This window comes from Carya illinoinensis, chromosome 3 (genome assembly GCF_018687715.1).
Source record: "Carya illinoinensis cultivar Pawnee chromosome 3, C.illinoinensisPawnee_v1, whole genome shotgun sequence".
Lineage (NCBI taxonomy): Eukaryota > Viridiplantae > Streptophyta > Magnoliopsida > Fagales > Juglandaceae > Carya > Carya illinoinensis.
The window spans coordinates 44,178,951-44,201,694 of NC_056754.1; the positions used below are offsets into that span (position 1 = coordinate 44,178,951).

At 33.5% G+C, this 22,744-nt stretch overlaps 2 protein-coding genes across 2 annotated transcripts; both read left to right on the forward strand.

The window, feature by feature from the left end:
- The first annotated feature begins 4,941 nt into the window (after nt 1-4,941).
- LOC122304331 (eukaryotic initiation factor 4A-15) lies at nt 4,942-8,633 on the forward strand. The gene is made up of 5 exons (XM_043116548.1): nt 4,942-5,131; nt 6,287-6,356; nt 6,569-6,675; nt 7,068-7,498; nt 7,739-8,633. Exons 2-5 carry the CDS (start codon nt 6,289-6,291, stop codon nt 8,372-8,374), a joined length of 1,242 nt encoding a protein of 413 aa, XP_042972482.1. The 5' UTR covers nt 4,942-5,131; nt 6,287-6,288; the 3' UTR covers nt 8,375-8,633.
- A 1,746-nt stretch (nt 8,634-10,379) lies between these two features.
- LOC122304334 (diacylglycerol O-acyltransferase 1-like) lies at nt 10,380-20,004 on the forward strand. Its single transcript, XM_043116553.1, has 16 exons — nt 10,380-11,193; nt 11,661-11,741; nt 11,993-12,066; nt 12,198-12,273; nt 12,488-12,555; nt 12,980-13,103; nt 14,523-14,621; nt 15,596-15,697; nt 15,795-15,931; nt 16,451-16,532; nt 16,641-16,661; nt 17,098-17,160; nt 18,017-18,064; nt 19,217-19,279; nt 19,437-19,490; nt 19,598-20,004. Exons 1-16 carry the CDS (start codon nt 10,774-10,776, stop codon nt 19,700-19,702), a joined length of 1,617 nt encoding a protein of 538 aa, XP_042972487.1. The 5' UTR covers nt 10,380-10,773; the 3' UTR covers nt 19,703-20,004.
- Nucleotides 20,005-22,744: the final 2,740 nt, after the last annotated feature.

Below are 22,744 nucleotides of genomic sequence, written 5' to 3' on the forward strand. Positions count from 1 at the left end.
CGTTATCAACACGAAGGTTCTGACAATTTTGAAGCTAATAGTCTTATACTTCAAGTAAGTTTTTCAATATATTATTTGCAATCTCCAAAATGAGTATTAAAAATTATATTCATTATTATTACTTGATAAAATTCTATGTTTATTCACATAGTTTACATCTCAATTATATATGTGGTAAATTTTTATTCACATAGTTTATATACAAGTTCTATTTACTTTTTATATTTATTATGAATTATTGATGATAAGATTCATCTTGAAATAGAAATGGAGCATCCCTGAAGGATCGCTCTAAACCAATAATTTTATTGAATATCTCATATTAAGATTTATCTTGAAATAGAAATTGAGTATTCCTGAAGGATCTCTTTAAATCAATAATTTTATTGAGTATCTCATAATAAAAGATCTATTGATTTTATGAGATAGTTTAAATGAGTTATACATGTACCAAAGCTCATTATGATTAATGCACCTGAAGTTGCATAATTGAAATTGTGTAAAGAAAAGCCACTAAAGAATATATATTTAAAATGAATGTCTCGAATGTGCTCCTGAAGTAGCAATATCGAGTGTAAAAGTTCACAATATATTCTAAATTTATATCTGGTATTCTAGGGGTTAAGCAAAATAATGAGTTTTTGTTAAGAAATCATTAGTCACGTCCTAATAGTTCCATATCATTCTCTAAAGTGAATGATATTGGATTTATATCATTTTATTCTCTAAAGTGAAGAGAATGATGCATTTTATTCAAAAAAACTAAGAGATTAAATGTGTTAATAAATATCTTTATAGTACTTCTATGATTTTAGGCCAGAAGTTCGTATTAGAAAAATTACCAGTTTTATCTTTGAGATGATATTATATAACTATTGAATCAAATATTATGATGCATCAAAAGTGATATGATTCAAAATATTTATATGTTTTTCATGATTATCTCGATCATCCGAAATCAATTATGATAAGTCAAATAAATTTTCATATGGACGTCCATAAAAGAACCAGAAGATTCTTTTACTATAAAGTCACCATGAGTGGAAAGAAAAATTTACTAGAAGCAAATAAAATAAATAATTCGACATTGTTTTGATTATCATAAGTGAACTGGAAGTTCAGATGATAATTAATTTATAGATGAAATAAGATAAAAATGTCTCATATTCTAGATGCTAAAATTTCAGTGAGAATTGAAGTCCTCGTAGGATAATTAAGAAATTTAGCAGTCTAATAAACATAAGATATGTCTAAAGGCATGTGAGACCTATTGATACAAAAGATAAAGTATCCCGAAAGAGAAAAGCATAAATAAAAGAAATTGGTACTCCTGAAGAGGCCGTACCCACAAAATAAGCAATAAGATTCATTCAAAATTTTTGTACGAAATTCTCTCATAAAACTCCTGAAGAGTATAATCCTCTTGAAGAGTGCCTCCTGAAGAGATTTTTCATGAAATGTTTTCCCTTGAAGAAGGACAGGTACTTGAAATAACGAGATCTTGACACATTTCATGAATAAAGGAGAAATTCTAAATAGAAATAAAATCGTTGTCGACAACGTATTTTCATATAAGATAGCACTTGACATTACCAGAAGTAATGAAAAAAGTGAACCAAGAACCGTCGAAAAATACCGACATAAAAATATTGACAAAATTTGAAAGAAACAATTCATGTAGAATTGATATCATTAGTAAAATGTGATGCATATGAACTTATAGTCCAAATATCTAAAGATGTGATGCTTATTGAATATCAGTAGATATTTGTATAAAGAAAAGAGAGTTTGGATATGCATGATTCACTGCATATTTATATGGATCATTGGACCATTACATATATATGAAAATCCCTGAAAGATATAAAATGTCTGAAACTTTTAATCTGAAAATGTGATATATATAAATCACGAGTCGGTTTCTCGCATAAATAATATTGATATGCTTTTGAAGTTGATGAAATTATATTGAGATTTTTATTAGCTTGAAAGTTACCGAGAGTTTGAATATGCGTAATTAACTGTATATTTATATAGATTACTAGATATAAAATGCTTGAAGCATATAGTCCTGAAGTATTTATTCTATTAAATTTCAAAAATCCCTATATGATCTAAAACAATCTAAATACACGTGGAATAAGCTATTGTCAATATATTTTCAATATCTATATTAATTTTTATTGCAGTTTATATAGATAATTTAAATGTCATTGAAGCTCCAAAAGAGCTCATGAAAACTGTACATATTTGAAATATAAAACTGAAACTCTTGCGGCTTCAAGGGTGAGATGAATTAAATTATTAGTTTTGAAATACCATCTTTTAAATACAATTAGTATTTTAGATTCATATTAAGATTTTGTAAGAAGTGTGCATTATTAAAGGAGAAATCAAATGAAGCACACAGAACATCTACTAGAAGATAGAAATACAAATATGAATATTTATGAAATATTATTTTATTATCTCGAAACAAACTTACAGAAATTTGAGGCTCTTTGTCTCATTCTTTAAACGCTCTTAATTTTCAGAAATCTGCATGGCATCTCTATCTAAAGAAGTAGACAATCGAAAAGAAGATTTAAGTAAGGATTTTAAATTCTTATTCTCTTGCTTTATTGCTCTTATCTTTATGTTGGACTCCAGAAGAAGTCGCTGAAAGATAGAAATATTCTCGTTGAGTTTGTCAATCCCACAAGTTTTGGATTGTAGTCGCTGAGAAAATGCGACAATGCTTAATGAGTATTGGGTACTGAGACTCACAAGCTCATAGATAGTTTCATTATCTGACTTATTAATCAGATCATTATTGTATTGCATTATAACACCTATGGAAGAAGCAGAAACAACTGGTAAACGAGATACATAATACCTCATATATTAGTCATAAGAAGATTGCTGAGTCATTGCAGAGTAATAATATAGAAAGAAATTACAGAGTAAGAATGCAAACTAATTACAGAAAAGTGAAGAAGATGAGATGCGAATGAAGATGAGCTGAATATTTTTTTTATAGAGAAAATTATGACAAAGCATCTCTCGTGAAGCATCTCTCTACAAGAGACAAGAGATGTAGCATCATAACTCTGCGGCGCCTGACAGCTACAGAAGAGCTATAAAATCTTGCGGTGCTTGTTTGGTCTAAAAAGATGGCCACCGTTTTTGTTAAATATGGAGGTTAGCAGCTTAATTTTGATGATTTCTCCACTAACTATGTTATTTACAAGAACTTCAGAAGAACACAAATCCATAAGAGTAGTGAATTTAATGTTAAAACGATTTTGAATCAATATGGTGAATTTGTTTACCAAAACATTATCAACTGTATCATTTAAAGAGTTAGTACACAATATTGAGATACATCAACCAAAGACCTTTCACTATAAAGTCTTGAAAAACTTTTATATGGACAAAACTCATCCCCTGAGTACTCTAATGGTTGTTCGATCACTTAATGTACAAAAAGAGACCCATTTCGTCATTGTGAAGACGATGAAGAAATTTTTGGTCCTGAAGTACCTTATCTCGGTGCAATTGGAGTCCTAATGTATCTTGCAAATTACACTTGGTCTGATATTGTATTTTCAGTTAATTTACTTGCAAGATATAGTTCTGTACAAACTTAAAGACCTTGGAATAACATTAAACATGTCCTTCACTACCTCCGAGATACGATTGATATGGGATCATTTTATCAACATGGTTCAAGTCCATAATTAGTTGGATATGCTGATGCAGGTTATCTTTTAGATCCACACAGAGGTAGATCTCAAACTGGATATGTATTTATTTATAGAAATTCTGCTATATCATGAAGATCTGTCAAGTAAACACTATCTGCTACTTTTTCAAATCACTCAGAGATCATTACAATTTATGAGGCAAGTCGAGAATGTATTTGGCTAAGATCAGTGATTCAACGTATTCAAGAAAAGTGTGGTTTTCCAGTGATTATTGATAGTCCAACAAATTTATACGAAGATAATGCTGCTTGTATTACTCAAATTAGAAGATGATATATCAAAGGTGATAGAACCAAATATATTTAACCTAAATTCTTTTATATTTATGAACTTCAGGAGAAATATGAAATTAATGTCAAGCAGATACGGTTAAGTGATAATCTGACAAATTTATTCACAAAAGTATTACCAACTGCAATATTTAAGAAGATTGTAAGAACATTGGAATGCGGAAATTTGAAGACCTATTATCATGCACTTTTTAGGGGAGTAATATTTTGAAAACTTATGCTGATTGTACTCTTTTTCCTTCGCTAAGGTTTTATCCAACTAGATTTTCTTTTGCAAGGTTTTAATGAGGCAATCTTAAAGCACTTGACAATATATATAAATATTGTACTCTTTTTCTTTCGTCATTAGTTTTTCCTTGGTAAGGTTTTAACAAGGCATATTCTTTATGTATGGTCAGCCAAATGGTGAGTGTTATGTATAAATTTATTTGTATGACAATACATAGCCATTAATTAAGACCATTGAGCCATCAATTAAGACCTATCTTTAGCTATTAATTAAGACTATTGAGCCATCAATTAAGACCTATATTTAGCCATCATTTAAGACTTAAGCTATACCTACTCTTTTATACTCCTATATATATGAGTATCATTCACTTGTATATCATCAAGTTTTGTATTAAAAAATAACTCTTTCTTTTGCAATATTCTCTTTATCTTATTATATCATTTTTCTTTTAATTTCATAACATATTCATACTTTTATCAACATGATACAATCAGTTCTGGGCTTTGACTTGTTCCAATTTGCACTAATGGGCCTAATATCCGTACATGTTCTCACACTAGTTGGGCTTGAGTCCATATGATCTCCAACCTGCATTCCGTACAAAGTTACAAACCATACTAGGGGCAAATCCGGAAACAGGAATAACAAATAAGCTTCCAATTCCAAGGGCAGTCACTCTTTTATTAATCTCCCCCAACACTCACTCTCGCTCTCGCTTTCGCTTTCTCTCCTCGCTTTCTAAAGAATTCATTTTTATCGCTGTTGTTCCTCGACTCCGCGGCGTAGATCCGAGGAGTTTGGGAAACCCTAATTCCTTCGCAAAACAAATCTCTCTTCAACTTTCGCTTTTCACAGATCAACAGGTCTCTCTCTCTCTCTCTCTCTCTCTCTCTCTCTCTCTCTCTCTCCTGCTTTTCTTCTTTGTCAGACTGGTTTTTTATATGACTCTCAAAATTATCTGACAACCACGTCTTTCCTGGATTTTTTTTGGTAAAATATATTTTTGCTTATTCGATCTATTATCTTTGATATATATTGCGGTTTTGGTTATTCGATCTGTACATGTTGCTGGAATCTGCATGTGGTTTTTTTTTTTTTTTGGATTTGATGAATTTTAGAAGCCCCTAATCCGTACGAAAGGTTTTCTTTCTGTAAGAAAATTAATTCATTGAGTTATGGCTAGTCTTTTAATCTTGAGACTCTGGTCGTTATAGTTTTGGTTTTGATGTCCTGTTTGGCTGCCGAGAAAGTTGAAGAGAATAAAAAGAAAATTTTGTTTTTTATTTGTAAAAATAGAATTTTTCTTCTGGTATGTTACCTAACAATTTTCGATGAGAATATCTTTTATTTAACTAATTTGTTTGTTTAGATTATTTTGTTGAAGACCTTTGAATCCAAGGTATCCTAATCTGTATATATAAATCATAGTAAATCAAGTATATTACTTTTTATGTATATTATGCAACCAAACAGAGCAGGAACTTCATTGCATTAACTCTACGAAAATTAATTTCTTCCACTATGGCTCTTATTTGACTGTTTAATAAGCTAATGCTGTTAATCCTACGCTATTTTCTACTTTTTATTATGGTGTTAGGACACGTTTTTTTATAACTTGAGTCATAAATGACTATTCTAATGTGAAGTGCTGAAAGGAATATTCTCACGAGTCTTTAGGTGATTGATATCATGCAGATGACTTTTTCTATTCACAGTTTTGGTTTATCATGTTTGTGAGAAAGGGCAAAGAAAAAATACAAAGAAAGTATTTGGTGAACACTAGAAACCTGAAATTTTAGGCATTGCTGAATTACTTTGTTAGCTGTTTTTGGATTGTGATGTATATGATTTAGTAATAAATGCCACACTTATAAAGTTTGGAGTCACTGGGCTCTGTCTCCCTCTCATGTGAGCACACCCAAATATGTAGATTTAATACCTCTAATTTGAATGCTTACATATAGATATATGGGTTGGTGGTGACGTTTTTCTTTGGACTATTGTTGTACCCTCTGCAGTCATGGCAGGCTTGGCACCAGAGGGGTCGCAATTTGATGCTCGTCAGTTCGATACCAAAATGAATGAGTTGTAAGAATTTCTCCCATCTCCTATGATTCTTCAAAATTACGTATTGGTTTATAGGAGTACCGATAAAAAAAAAATGGTGGTTTATCAGAGGAAGTGTATATATTTCCCTCCCAATTTTTTTTTTATGTGTATATTTTCCCTTCAACTTTATCATGCAGGATTGCAATTAGATCTAATTTCTTCTGTTTTGTTTGATTTATTGATGTCTGCAGACTATCAGCTGATGGACAGGATTTCTTTACATCCTATGATGAGGTCTACGAAAGTTTTGATGCTATGGGACTGCAAGAGAATCTTCTAAGGGGCATTTATGCTTATGGTAGATCTCATAATGCTTTCATAGTTTTTTTCTTCTCGTATTTAAGTTATGTGATAATTTATCATTGAGCTTTTCTTTTGATAGCAGTTGATAATATTGGTCTTGCCAGTTGAATTTTGTCATCTTATATTACTTATCAATTCGAATGCCTCCTCTATCTCCACTGCAATGATTCAAGAGCCGATGTGGTTCTGTTGTTGGTCTGTATGAGTACTTGTGAATGGTTGAGAGAATATGAAAGTTTTTTTGAATATGTGCTTCTAAAGGTTTGTATGCATCTTTTTCTTTTGAAAGGTAGTATTGTATGTGTCTTTTTAACCTATCTTGCCTTTTGTTTTTTTGCACTTGCAAGTGCGTGGTTAAATGATTAAGTTGGATATTTCCTTGTCTAGGTTTTGAAAAACCCTCAGCTATTCAGCAAAGGGGAATCGTTCCCTTCTGCAAGGGTCTAGATGTTATTCAACAGGCTCAATCTGGAACTGGGAAGACTGCAACTTTCTGCTCTGGTATTCTGCAACAACTCGATTATAGCATGATGGAGTGCCAGGCTTTGGTTCTGGCTCCAACTAGAGAACTTGCCCAACAGATTGAGAAGGTTATGCGGGCACTTGGAGATTATCTTGGTGTGAGGGTACATGCTTGTGTTGGTGGAACAAGCGTTCGTGAAGACCAGCGCATTCTGTCCAGTGGGGTTCATGTTGTCGTTGGAACTCCTGGACGTGTATTTGATATGCTGCGAAGACAGTCACTTCGTCCTGATTACATAAAGATGTTTGTATTGGATGAGGCAGATGAAATGCTTTCCCGAGGATTCAAGGATCAGGTCCTTTATCACTCAATGCTCTTTATGATCCAAAATATGTTTTTTTTTTTTTAATTATGAAATTCTTTTTTGCCTGTTGATTTTTATCAACCAAGGCATATAACCCATTTAAATAATCAAATTTAATTTCATAAATAAGTATATACTGGAGGGTATGGCTATATCTTTTACTAAGACTTTATCCTTTTGAAAACTTCTTTGATGTTATTTAGTTCTAAAATTGATTGTTGTTGTTATCAGATCTATGATATTTTCCAGCTTCTGCCATCAAAGATTCAGGTTGGGGTATTCTCTGCCACAATGCCACCTGAGGCCCTTGAGATTACAAGGAAGTTCATGAACAAACCTGTAAGAATTCTTGTGAAGCGTGATGAGCTTACCCTGGAGGGTATAAAGCAGTTTTATGTCAATGTTGATAAAGAGGAATGGAAACTTGAGACCCTCTGCGACCTTTATGAAACTCTGGCCATCACCCAGAGTGTCATTTTTGTGAACACCAGGCGCAAGGTTGATTGGCTAACTGACAAGATGCGGAGCCGTGACCACACGGTGTCTGCCACCCACGGAGATATGGACCAGAACACGAGAGACATTATCATGCGTGAATTTCGTTCTGGATCATCTCGTGTTCTTATAACCACTGATCTTTTGGCACGTGGTATTGATGTCCAGCAAGTCTCCCTTGTAATAAATTATGATCTCCCTACACAGCCAGAGAACTATCTCCATCGTATCGGACGTAGTGGACGGTTTGGGAGGAAGGGTGTTGCCATCAACTTCGTAACGAAGGATGACGAAAGGATGCTGTTTGACATCCAGAAGTTTTATAATGTCGTAGTTGAGGAGCTGCCATCAAATGTCGCCGATCTTCTCTAATGAGATTTTGCCTATTTAGTAGAGAATCAGATTCTCTCTTTGGTTACCGTTGTTGATGTGTTTCTTTTATTTCCTTTTCCTTTTCTTTCCTTTCCAGTGTCATGTCTTATAGGGTATGGAGTCTTTATTTCAGAGTTTTTGAGTTTTGTGACTGTTCTCTAAGTGGTACCTGCATATGGTAGAATCCATCATTGCTTGATTTGGCATTGATGGCTGTATGTGTTTTTTATTATAAAGCAAGTTCAATTTTGTCATTAAAGCTTTCTGAGGTTTATTTCTGTCTTTCGGCTCTACCCCGTCACGTTGATGTGGTTCTGGTCTGGTCTGGCTTGGTCTCCTTGACCTAAGCCGCAGCTATAGCTTTTTTTTTTTTTTTTTTTTTTTTTCAATTTTTCAGTCATTTTTGCATTGTTTCTATTATAATTTTATTTTCTTTCATCTTTCTGAATTGAGAAGTGCTGTATATATCTTACAAAAATAAAATTTTAAATTTAATTCATATATTGTGTCAAGTTTCATTCGTGAAGTGGATTAGGTTATTTTCATTTTAATTTTCAGATCCACCCATCATTATATTTGGTGGTCGATTAGAAAAATGATTGATGCAGGTCTTTTGGTGCAGGAATTGCGTACGAAAGGAAACCTAAAAACTAGGCAGTGGGAGGTGTGCGCAATTCCTGTGCCAACTTCCCTGTCTATAACATTTCTGGGTCGATTTACGGAAATGGATAGGAAGTGCCTAATTGTGAGTGAATGATATTAATTTTTTTAATTAATTTTGATATTCTCCACAGACTAACACTATAAATATATATATATTACATATTACATCATTATATGTGGCCAACCAAAAATATTAATAATAATAATAATAATAAAAGAGAGGCTTTAACTTTCTAAATTTTACGTCCTGACAAGTGTAAAAAAAAATTTCTTTTTATGTATTTTTAAAATATTTAAAAAAAGCATAATATCAATAAAAGAATACTTACTTTAATCGTTAGATTTAAAAAATAATAATAATAATGAGAAATGTTAGACCCAATATCGGTTCCCCGTTCTAAGCATTTCTCGAAGAAGGAGAAGAGAAAAAATAAAAAATAAAAAAATAAAATAAAATTCTGTACCAGAATACTTATTAACGTTGACGTCACGTAATGTCTTTTAAGTTAGCATCCCAATGGGGGGGGAAAAAATGCGTATTGACCTCATAGTTAACGAATCATTGTTTCGGTAAAGCGTGTGGTGAAAACGGATTCATAAATTGATTGAATAATGCTGTTTCCTAGTACTAAATGCCAAATATTCATTCATTTTTTGCTCAATCTTTGACCCCTTCTCTTTCTCCTACTTCTTCTAGAACACCTTATGCCTTCCTTTTTAAGTAAGGCTTACCTTACCACTAAAAAGGAATTATCATCATGTGTTATTCTCCATAAACACGCCGTCATTAATTCTATGACTTATAAATCAATACAAAAAAGGGATTAATTATCTATTTATTTGTTTATTAACGTTTTGGATGGTCTCTATAATTATAGAAAGAAAAAGTTTGTATTCAAATTTATTAAGTAAATAAAAAAAATGAGTAATGTTACAAGTGAAATATAATAAATAATCTCTCATCATCGAACGCCATATAATGAGATGATAAGAAAATAATAAAAAAATAGATAATAAATATATCTTTTTCTTTTTTATAACCATATATTAACTTAAAGCAGTTTATAAAAATATTTTTAATTTAAAATATAATTATATAAAATAATATAAAAATAAAATGAGTGATGCTTCATCTACCAAATGATGTAGTTCGAAAACTCACTGAGTTCAAAATTTTTTTTTTTGAGTTTTTTTTTCATTTATTTATTTTATATTCTTAAATATTTTTTTTAAAAAAAAAATTCATAATATTATTAAAAAATATTTTGTTAATTATTAAATAAAAAAGAAAAAACCATATGAGAGTCGAGACACTACTTCATACTCAAATTCGGGTCCCAAATGTTTCAGAAATGGGGGAGGTTGGGAAATATGATTAGCGAGTACGCCGACCTGAAAAGGGCGGGGAGGTGGGCTCTGGCATGTGGGCCAGCAAGCAGTAGCAGCTTTTGTCACTACGCCCCCCCCCCACCGCAGTTTCCTGTCTCCTGCATCATCATCGCCCGCTCTCCTTCTGTTTTTCATTATTTATTTATTTAATTAAGAAAAGGCCTCGACTCCACCACATATCCCATTCCAATTTCCCACTTCTCTCTCGCAATTCCCCTGTATTCGCTTCTCTTTCATCGCCTCTCTCTCTGTCTCCGTCTCCTAAAATTCTATCTCTGCAATTGGTAATCGTGATTTCTACTCTCTGCAACGAATACGGTGTTATACGACGCCATACGGCTGTTGCAATGGCGATTTCGGATATGCTTGAAAGCACGGACACCACAGCCGCTACCACCACCACTCTCCCTCACACCGGCTCTGATCTTCGGAAACGGCCTGCCGCTGCCGTTACCAGAGAAGTCTCCGATTGTACTTCCAAGATTAAGGATTCTGAGTCCGATGACTCGGCTAGAGAATCGGTCACATACTCCGGCAGCGAAGATTCGTTATTAGGGAAGAGCTGTGAGGACGACAGGAATCACACTGGAGCTGCAATTGAGTCGGAAAATCGTACGACTACTGTAAACGACGGAGGTAAGAAGATTGCGAACAGTCAGGATCGGGGAACGGATTTCAATGCGGCGAAACTCTCGTATCGGCCGTCTGCTCCTGCTCATAGGAGAATAAAGGAGAGCCCTCTTAGCTCCGACTTAATCTTCAGACAGGTAAGGTCCAGCTGCTTTATCCGCTTTTTACTTAAAAAGCATATATTCTTGATCAGAGATTAGGCTGCCTGGGTTAAAGTCAGTAATTTTTTCCTTTTCAACTCTTGAGGCGTGTAAAGTATTATATAACCAGAGTTGTGTTTGGAATAGACAGCTGAGTTTTCTTTCATCGAATTTGGTCCATGTTTTTAGGTAATTGAACGGTGTGAATGTAAATCGCTCTTTTACTGGGTAATTGATTTATTTTAACTGATACTGCCTATTTAACTTCTATTCTGCGGTGGTTTGATTTTCATGTGGTGGAGTTACGTTAGGCAATGTTTAGATCGATACAAAATTAGCTCAAGGATGTAAACTGAGTGAGATGCCGTTTCTGAAGGAGCTGTTAAAAATAAGTTCTGTTTAGATCATGTAGTATTAAAACTTTGCATTGCAATGCTAATTCTATTGTTTTAATTTTCATGCAGAGTCACGCGGGGCTCTTTAATCTCTGTATAGTAGTGCTTGTTGCTGTAAACAGCCGACTAATCATTGAGAATCTTATGAAGGTTTGTGTTCCTCCGAATTTAGGAAACCTTAACTGAATGGTGGTTACATCGTAACTTGTGCATGAGCATGTCCCTGTATTCACCTTCTTAATCATACACAGGCTTTTTTTTTTTTTTTTTTTTTTTTTTTTTTTTTTTTTTTTTTTAAATTATGAATTATTGTTTTTAGGTTTTTTTTTTGGGGGGGGGGGCGGGGGGCGATGCTGTTTTAGGGCCATAATCTTGATGGCTACTTTTTACTGTCTTTGCAGTACGGTTGGTTAATTAGGACTGGCTTTTGGTTTAGTTCGAGATCATTGAGAGATTGGCCCCTTCTTATGTGTTGGTAATGATTCCTTTACCTTTGTTTCATTCCTACTCTGACATTGGATTAATTATTGCACATTTAGTTTGGGTTTGATCTGGTCCAATGAACATCTGACCCAGAATGCATCGTTCATTATGCTTCTATTGCAGTCTTACCCTCCCGATATTCCCACTTGCTGCCTTTATAGTGGAAAGATTAGTGCAACAGAAGTATATCTCTGAACCTGTAAGTTATTCAAGTTTCAGAGCTGAAAATCAACAGTCTTTCTTACTCTACAATGAAAATTAATTGTGGCCTTGAGATCTTTTTGCCATTTCAATAGTTGTGGTTGAATCTCATATAATGCCAGTTGCAGAGTTGGTATTTGAAATCCTTCCATGAGAATAACAAGTTGAACTACTGTTATCCTCAAAAGTTGACTTTTATTTCATAATTGCAGGTTGTCGTTTTACTGCATGTAATCATTACCACAGCTTCAGTTTGTTACCCAGTTTTTGTTATACTGAGGTATGTTTTTTTTGCATTTCATGTTTTATGTTATCTAACATTTCATTTAGACTTTGGTATTTAATTATTAGTCTTGTAATACCCTTTTGGAAAGTATGACTGTTTATCCGTTTGAACAATGCTGAAGAATAATATCCATGTTTTTATATATCGATGCTCAACTTTTTTCTACTTAGAATTAATGTTTAGAAAAAACACACTTTGTACCTCCAAATTGTCATCCCCAGTTGTTATGTAGCATCCAGACTACCCCTTCTGACACTGCACCATCAGGCATTACCACAGGGGTGACACTTGGGAGTGCACAGGGTATCTTTTATTTTCTTTATTCAAGAAATTGTGCATTTAAAATATTCTCCTTGGTTACTTCATTGACAAGGATACATGTTGAAGTTTCTATTCATTATGACTTTAAACCGTGCAGGTGTGACTCGGCTGTTTTATTTGGCGTTGTGTTGATGCTCTTTGCTTGCATTGTATGGCTAAAATTGGTATCTTATGCGCACACAAACTATGACATGAGAGCACTTACCAAATCAATTGAAAAGGTAAAGGATATTCCCTTGAAATGCTTATAGAAGCTTCCTACTAGAAAATTATTCAATTGAACAAAGGAGACAAAAATCATGTTAATCTTTATGCCTGAATGAAATTCATTAGGTTTCTTCCTGAAACTTGATGTGAAGGAAATTTCATGCTATATATATGTTTTTTGTAATTGGGTAATTGAGAAAAGTTGGTCAGAAGCTATGCGAGTGTCACCACAGCAATCACTGGTTCCTTTATTTTAATAACAGGCTAATGACATTTTCCTCTCTTGAACTACCACTTTTTTCTCGCTTAAATTATCCCATTTGTTAAAAAAATCATTTATATGAATGGAAATATGTATTAAAAAAAATAGCCTTAACATTAAAACTGAGGCCCCCGTTTGGCAACACAACATATCTCAAGTATTCTCAAATTTCTCAGATATTTCCTTCCTAAGCTTACTTAAACATAAAATACTTTTCAATTTCAAATTTTCAATTTTTTCATCTAATTTTTATCTAATCATTACAACTTTTTCAAACTCTCAAACACAACTCAAAAAACAATACTACTTGTACAAATTTCAAAACAAAAATATTATTAAAAAATAATATTCAAACGATTTTTTAGCTTTATAATATTTTTATTCAACTTTTTCACTCTCCTTTCCCAAAACCCCAATAAAACATCATCTTAACTCCAACTATTTCACTACTACTCACATATTTGTTGAGATATTCTAAGTATCCAAACGGGCCCTTGAGTCTTTTAACATTAAATCACCGTTAAAGTTAACGGTAATTTTTAAAGGGTAGTTTTAGGGTTTGAATTTTGCCTTGTCGAAGTTTCTAAGTGAATGTGAGAATGGGATAGTAGTTCATGAGGGGAAAATGTGAGTAACAATTTATTAACTCATCACACTTGATAAAGACCAAGAAGCACATTGTGAGTGTTTTTCATTATAACAAAAAACCATTCCACTTCATTCTCACTATATATATCCCATTTGTTAAAAGAACCATCATTGATGTGGATGGAAATGTGTATTAAATGACTAAAATATAAATATATGTAAGAAGACAAAAATACCCTTAGCATTAATTTTAAACTCTTTTTATAGAATTATTTATAAAATACTTCAATTGAAGTTAAAGGTGATTTTTTAGGGATAACTTTAGGATTCAAGTTTTATAAGTGCAAGTGAGAATGGGGTGGTAGTTCATGAAATGAAAATGCAAGCAACTCTTTATAAATTCGTCATCGCAACTGTGTCAAATGCATTATGAGTGTTCTTCATTAGAATAAAAATCAAGTTGGTGTTCCTTTCTTCCTTCCTTTTTTTCTGCAATGGATGTTTAATCTCTGTGAAATCTTTGTGATGGGCGATGTATGAATGTCTATGTTCTTTTATTCACTGAATCCTGTTTTGATGTTAGGAGGATGTCCTGCCCAGTTCTCTGAATCCAGATTATCCTCACAATGTTAGCTTTAAGAGTTTAACTTACTTCATGGTTGCCCCAACCTTATGTTACCAGGTAATTGCACTCAATGATTTCTGTTGCATTCATCATGGTATACCAATGCTCAGCTTGATCCATTTTAGCACATCTCTTTCATGATATATACTCTCCTTCTAACTTTCTGAGTATGCGTTATCAGTACAAGTCATTTTCTTTTTGGCATTCAAATTCTCATACAAGTTGTATGGGTATGGATGTCTTTGAGCGTCTGGGTATCATGCATTGTTTGATCTGTTTGACATTCTGCAAATCTTAAGATGCTGCCACACATGGGATTTTTTATTTTTATTTTTAAATGCTTACTGGTTGTGGTTTGACACACTTTTGGTGTTCACTGCTTCATTTCACGGTGTCTTCTTGAAATCACACTTTCGCATGTTTGTGAGCTGAAAGGGCCTGCATTTGTGTGCAGATCTTGACTTCAGTAAATTTATGTGAAGTAGTGATGGCACATCTTATTTGATTCCCTTCTTTACATATAATGGATAGGATTCTATTTAAGTGATCATCTATGTGACAGACCCTACAACTCAAGAATTGTATTATGAAATTTGACCTTTCTGAAATCAGACAGTCAAATGATCAAATCATTAGAAAGAATCCAATTAAATTTGAATTGTTATATGGACATTTTGAGGGAGGTTATGTAAGGTATCTGGGGTTTGGTTAACTAGACACTTTGACTGAAATATAAATCATTTTGAAATTGGTTATCAAATTTTTTAACCTAGACCGACCATCAATCAAGTTTGTGCATTGGTTTGGGTCAATTCTCAGGTTTAGCGTAGAGTTCTAGGCTAGCAAATGTTCACAGTATTTCACCTTCTATAATTGGGTATAGTCAAGTGATTTCTCCATAAAAATTTTTTCTGTATTTGCAATTGTACGAAATTCTCTCTAAGGTATGTCTTTGTTTTCTGAGTGTTAGAAGTTCTTGTGAATTTGAATTGGTGTTCTTTGACCTTCATATTGATGTATTGTCATTGTAGCCCTGCTATCCTCGTACGCCAGCCCTTCGAAAGCGTTGGGTGGTTCGTCAACTTTTGAAGTTGATAATTTTTACAGGAGTCATGGGATTCATAATAGAACAAGTAAGTTGCTGTTTGTAATTGAAAAGCTAGATTTCCTTGTTCGTTAGAACATACCGTGGAGATGTTCTGACTTGAGTTTTTTGGTATAATGCTGCAGTATATAAATCCTATTGTCAAGAATTCACAGCACCCCTTGAAAGGGAACCTTTTATATGCCATAGAGAGGGTTTTGAAGCTGTCAGTGCCAAATTTATACGTGTGGCTTTGCATGTTTTACTGCTTCTTTCACCTCTGGTGTGTCTACTCTCCTTTTTTCCAAAGGCATATATTTCTTATGATCTTTTAAAAGCTTTTTCCAGTAACCATGAATATTGTCACTTGACCTTTTGGTTTAGCTATATGATAAAGACTGAGTTATTGTATAAAATCTATAGTATTTTGAGGTAATCTCTCTGGATAATTTCTCTCCTTTTTATTTTGTTTTTATATTTTTGTGGAAAATTTGCTCATCAACTTGTTAGGCTTCTTGCTGTAGCAGTATGTATATAATTGATTGAGTTTCTGTAATTCAGGGGCCAGTCTGCAACCATTCTAATTAATTGGAGAATTCTGGACTTTCAGCTCTTTTTGCATAGAAATTACCTTTTTTTTAAGAATTTGCTTTTTTGGAGGAAATATGTCTTCTTTCGCTTCCTCTTTTATATGCCTTATTTCAAAATCAAGACAAGATTTACACATTAGAAGCTTTTTACTTGTGAGAATCATGTTATTTTGAGATAATCAAATGCTTAGGCGAGGGCTGCAATTTTTTAGGTTAAATATACTGGCTGAACTTCTTCGATTTGGTGATCGTGAGTTTTACAAAGATTGGTGGAATGCTAAAACAGTTGAAGAGGTAGGTCTTATATCTTGCAATATGTGGGCCTTGGGTCATTTTTCACCATGCTATGCTGACAGCATTGTGTTTGTTTCATAAATCTTGGGGTTCTGTGGCTGTCATCAGTATTGGAGAATGTGGAATATGGTAAGTTTCTTTTCTCAAAATTTAGATTTTGTGTGATTAGTTTCTTAGGTAGGTTATCATGTTTTTCTTTATTGGGCTCTTCTTTCTATTCTACTATGTCCACCCCAATAGGCTTTAGATCTTGAGTTCTATACCAAGTCATGATGCTCTTGTTTTGACTTCATATTTAGGGTGGTATGGTATTGACTTGAAGGAAAGAAACTGAACTAATACTTGAGTTCATGTTATGTATTTTATGATAGACAAAAAGATTGTAGCGTTTGGATGATGTAAAAATGGTGAAACATAAGTTTAGTACATTCGTGGGAGGAACTATTTGCAAGTGGTTTTGTATGTTTCATTATTCTTTGACTGAGGTTATGACACTGGCTTCCTAATGTACAAGCACGCTAAAGAAAAGGAACTTTAGTACTGATCATGTTTGTTTTCATTTCAGCCTGTTCATAAATGGATGGTTCGCCATATATATTTTCCATGCCTACGGAATGGGATATCGAAGGTAATACTAATCTCACCAAAGATTGTAAGCGGTGATAGATTAATGCATCTTTTTTTGTCACCTTGTTGGGTTTAACGTACGTCATCCTTGTAAATTTCTTTCTCGCATTATATTCTACAAGAGTTGTTTAAGGAAATATATGGTAGCTCTGTTATGTGCCCATGCTAAGGAGATGCACAGTTTCACTTCTAGTTACCACAATGGCATTCCATCAAATGTGCTTGATCAAATTATCTGCTCCCCCACATTTTTCTAGTTATTTCTTTTAAGGAAGTCTATAGATACATCCTTTAATGTGAATTAGCCTTCATTGTTGATCTTATTTCTTTTAACATTAACATCTCCTAATAACCCACAAGGGTTGGCTCAATTGCAAAGGGCCTAAGTCCTAGCGGTATGCTCCCTCCAAGTCTAAGATTCAAACCCTTGGGTGCAAACAATTTCTAGGGGTCATGTCTGGTGAAAAGCCAATGATTTACCTTAGTCATGCAATGAGTACATATTACATGGGTCCAGGGTTTAACCTGGTTAAAGGCATGTTGCATTTGCACGGTCCCTGGGATTCCTCATCAAAAAAAGAAAAACAATAGTATCTCTTTATATTCACATAATTAAATTATAATTATACAGATTTGTTAATGCTTAAAAAGAATTAAGAATGTTTATATTCCGGCCTCATTTCTTCTCAACTTAAATAGAGATAGTGACCTTGGAATGAAATTATGAAAATCATTGGCTTCATTGGCAATATTGTTTATAGCCAAGGCTTTAATAACATTCTTCAGATTAATTTAGTTGGTTCGGTCCCACCTTTAATGACTCAATAATCTTGTTCTCTTATTTTTTTGTAATTCAGGGAGTGGCCAGTCTAATCGCCTTCCTTGTGTCTGCTGTATTCCATGAGGTAACGTTGCCTTTTGTTTTCCTTTTCTTCCTGGTTTGTGTTTCCAATAACAATTCTATCTTTCAGCCCCTTGTGGTAGTAGAAGCTGATTGGAATATGTTCTTTATTCTTTATATAGTACAATTTACCACGGTTGTCGGCTAGTATATTCACGGGATAATTAGGGTTTTGCTCCTGTCTTTGATATTTATATTTTTTGGGCATTGTAAGAACAAACTTTTCCTTAAAAGTATATGCACACCCAAAGGTCAAGTCTTTGGTGTAAATATATGTTTTCTGGAGTTTTTTATTCATGAAAAAAGGAAGAGGGAGGGGAAGGTTGGAGCTGTACATGATATTGTGACTCATTGGCTTCGCATAAATTTGACGTAGGTCATACCATAAATGCATCAAAAACCATAATAGGCTCTTGCATGCCAAACCAAGAGAGCTGCTTTCATCCAGTAAATCTTTAGTCAGAAATTTTGCTGTGTGTCCAATAGCAAGCATCTGGTATTAATACAGATCCTGACATAGACCACAATCTTCAAGGGAGCACTTATCCTATATTTCTTGTTTGGTGCGTCAGATTTATATTGGTGTATTTATAAAAAAAAAAAAAAAAAAAAATGTTTTGAGAAAGGAATAGGTCAACGTTAAAAATAGTGGCATTGAATGAGAGAGAATGATGGAATGATGTTGCATTGTCACAATATGACCGTTCACATATAGAAATTGCAGTAGCCAAAATGTTGGAGCTAGAACGTACCTCAGGGCTCAGGGTGATCGCCACAAAACCACAACTTCAAAGTCATTTGAATGTGACTTTCCATGTTGGCTTTGCCGATCTATATATGTTCATGCTCTCTCTCTTTATGGTCAAAGAAGCCTTTTATAGAAAAAGTAATCAAAATTTACTTTTTATTTTTATTTTTTATTATATGTCGGGGAACCTCTCTAAGGCAGGGCCTTTTGGACCCACACCTGCAGAGTAAATCCCGTTTATACCTATAAAAAAGAGAAGTTATGCTTATATATCTGCCTCAATCTAAATCCTTAAATGATTTGTTGTTTCATAGATGTAGTGCTTCAAGCATGTCTACTTATATTACTTATAAAAAAAAAAGCATATCTACTTATGTTGGAACTTAAGTTTGTTTTATTCCTCTGCAGTTGTGCATTGCTGTTCCATGCCATATGTTCAAGCTGTGGGCTTTTATTGGCATTATGTTGCAGGTGAAAGTTTTATGACCTTTTTCCACATAATTATCCTACACCCGAAAAATGAAGAATATTGATTGCAGTTTTCATAGTTAGGCATGTGCTCTTTTTTACAGCAAAAAGATTATATCTGGACATGAGGTTAATGATAATTGTCGTTCCTGCTCAATAGGTCCCCTTGGTTATGATCACAAATTACCTGCAAAACAAGTTCAGAAACTCCATGGTATGTATCAGTTTTCACGCATAATAATTTAATTCAACCTTATGCATCACTGAATTTCTTATGCCATTCAAATTGGTTTACTATATTAATACGATCTTGTATACCAGGTGGGAAATATGATCTTCTGGTTCATTTTCTGTATTCTGGGTCAACCCATGTGTGTGCTTCTATACTACCACGACTTGATGAACCGAAAAGGGCAGACTGAATAAACTATCAACAAACCCTTTCACTCTGGAAGTAAAGTTGCTGTAGATATGGTGCTTCCATTGTTTTCCCAAGGGTAACATGACTTGATTTCATTCATTCATTTCTGCTTCCATACCGGGGCCATTTAGTCATGTGCCATGTACTTTTTCCTGCTGAATGAAGAAGTCCTTACAAATTGAATTGGTCTAGGTGCAATTTTGATGCTCAATGCTCTAGCAATGATTAGTGCCACAATTCAATTGTAGTACTGACTTAATTTGTTCACAATATAAATAATTCAGATTGGAAAATGTTGATAGTCTAAGGTTTATGTCTCCTGTCTTCTCTATATTTTGTACTTTTAGAAATGCCTAAACATGAAACCTAGATAATTGGAAATTCTAGGTTTAACTGCTTGAACATTTAAGATTTGATCATTAGATGGATGAAAAATAGGACCTGGCAATATCATAATGGTTGGATCTTAAAGGAGGGGGGCAGATTCAAAAAGAGTGTGCAATGCTTGTATAATCTATAATTGTATCCAACATTAGTCGAGTGTTTCACCTGTACTACTCTTTAAGCTTTAAGCATATAGCGGGGCAAGGACAAAGATATTCTGACCGTAAATAGGGAGGAAATGTATTATTATTATTATTCGTATTATATTGTTTTCTCCCTCTAGAATTCTAGTCTTGAGTCGTAACTGTCCTCAATGGAAATCGGGTTTTATTCAATTATCTCGGCTGGAAATAACTTAATTCCACCACTTCTGTTTTTTTTCTTCCAACATAGAATGGAATAATGGACATTTTGAGATCAAAATATGATGTAAAAAAAAAAAAAAAAAAAACGAAAAAATCTTTAGCTGAACACATGAGATTGAAGTTATTTCTGAGTATTTGAGGTATAAATAAATAAAAATAAAAATAAAAATTGAAGTTTGTTATAAACTATCTTGAATTGTATGACTACATTTAGCTAGCCATCAAATGCATAGTGCTAGTCGTCAAATGCATAGTGCTAGCATAGTGAGCTAGTCGACAAATGCATAGTGCATAGTGCTAGCATAGTGTGCTAGCCGTCAAATGCATAGTGCTAGTCGTCAAAAGCATAGTCCCCTTTATACTCTTATATATATCGTTGAATCCTTTAAGGAATTCATAAGTTTTCATAACCTCTCTGACCTCTATCTCTTTCTCTCTCCTTTTGAAAGTTTTATAACACGTTATGGCTTTCTCTTTTTAATGATTTCATAACACGTTATCAGCACGAAAGTTTTGACGATTGTGAAGCTAGTAGTCCTCTATTTCAAGTAAGTTTTTCAATATATTTTTGTAGTTTCCAAAATGAATATGAAATGTTACATTACTTAATGAAAACTCTATACTTATGTTCCTGATTTATATATGTAAAAAATGTCAAATCTTACAAAATTGAAATTCGTTGCTCTTGACATTTCTGGGAAAAATTATTTATCTTGGATCCTTGATACTGAAATTCATCTAGATGCGATGAACCTGAGAAATACAATTAAAGAAGGAAATCAAAGGTCCCTGCAGGACCGTGCTAAGGTAATGATTTTCCTTCGGCACCATCTTCATGAAGAATTAAAAACTGAGTATCTAACGGTGAAAGATCCACTTATTTTGTGGAATGATTTAAGGGAGAGATATGAATACCAGAAAACTGTAATTCTCCCAAAAGCTCGTCATGATTGGATGCACCTGAGGTTGCAAGATTTCAAGAGTGTTAGTGAGTATAACTCTGCACTCTTTAAAATTAGCTCGCTATTGAAATTATGTGGTGAAAAAGTCACTAATGATGACTTGTTAGAGAAGACATACTACTTTTCATGCCTCGAATGTGCTCCTGCAACAGCAGTATCGAGAGCGAAAGTTCAAAAAATATTCTGAACTTATATCTTGTCTTCTATTAGTTGAGCAAAATAATGAGCTTTTGTTAAGAAATTATCAGTCACGTCCTACTGGTTCTATATCATTCCCTGAAGTGAATGGTACTAGATTTACATCATTCCCAGAAGCGAATGGTGCATCTTTTCAAAGAAAACGAGGGCGTGGACGTGGTAGGAAAAACTATAGAAGTGGAGGTCCTAAAAGTGACCACACTAAAAGGGACAATAATAGATATACATCGTACCACCAGAAGTGGTTCAACTCAGAGAAGGGCAAAGGTCCTCAAAACAAATTTTTAAAGAAAGATGAAGATGGATGCCATAGATGTGGTATGACTGGACATAGGGCTCGTGTCTGTCATACAGATAAGCACTTGGTTGACTTATACCAATCTTCTAGAAAAGAAAAAAACAAAGAAATTTGAAACAAATTTTGCTGAACCATCATATGTTTTAGATTCTATAGAGGGAGAAGATATTACAAGCCTTGATGTTTCTGATTTCTTTGAGGATTCTAGTGGTAGAGTTGATCATAGAAGTGTTCCTTTTTAATTAATGTATTTCCTTTATCTTATTATAAAATATTTTTATATTCTGCAATGTTTTGTAGTAATGAAAGTTTTATTTATTCTTTTATACTTGTTATAAATTATTGATGATATGATTTATCTGAGAATGGAAATAGAGCATTCCTGAAGGATCGCCCTAAATCAATAATTTTATTGAGTATCTCATATGAGTGATACTTGTACCATAATTGAAATTGTGAAAAGAATATATATTTGAATGAACGTCTCGAATGTGCTCCTGAAGTAGTAATATGAAATGCAAACGTTCACAATATATTATAAATTTGTATCAGGTCTTTCAGTGACTGAGCAAAATAATTAGCTTTTAATAAGAATCATTAGTCACGTCTTACTAGATCTATATCATTCCCTGAAGTGAATGATAATAAATTTATATCATTCTATTCCCTGAAGTAAAAAGAATGATACGTTTCATTCAAAAAAACTAAGAGATTGGTCGTGATAATGAATATCTTTTCGGGCCAGAAGCTCGTATTAGAAAAGCTGTAAGCTTTCTCTTTGAGATGATATTATACAAATTATTGAATCAAATATTATGATGCATCAAAGGTGATATGATT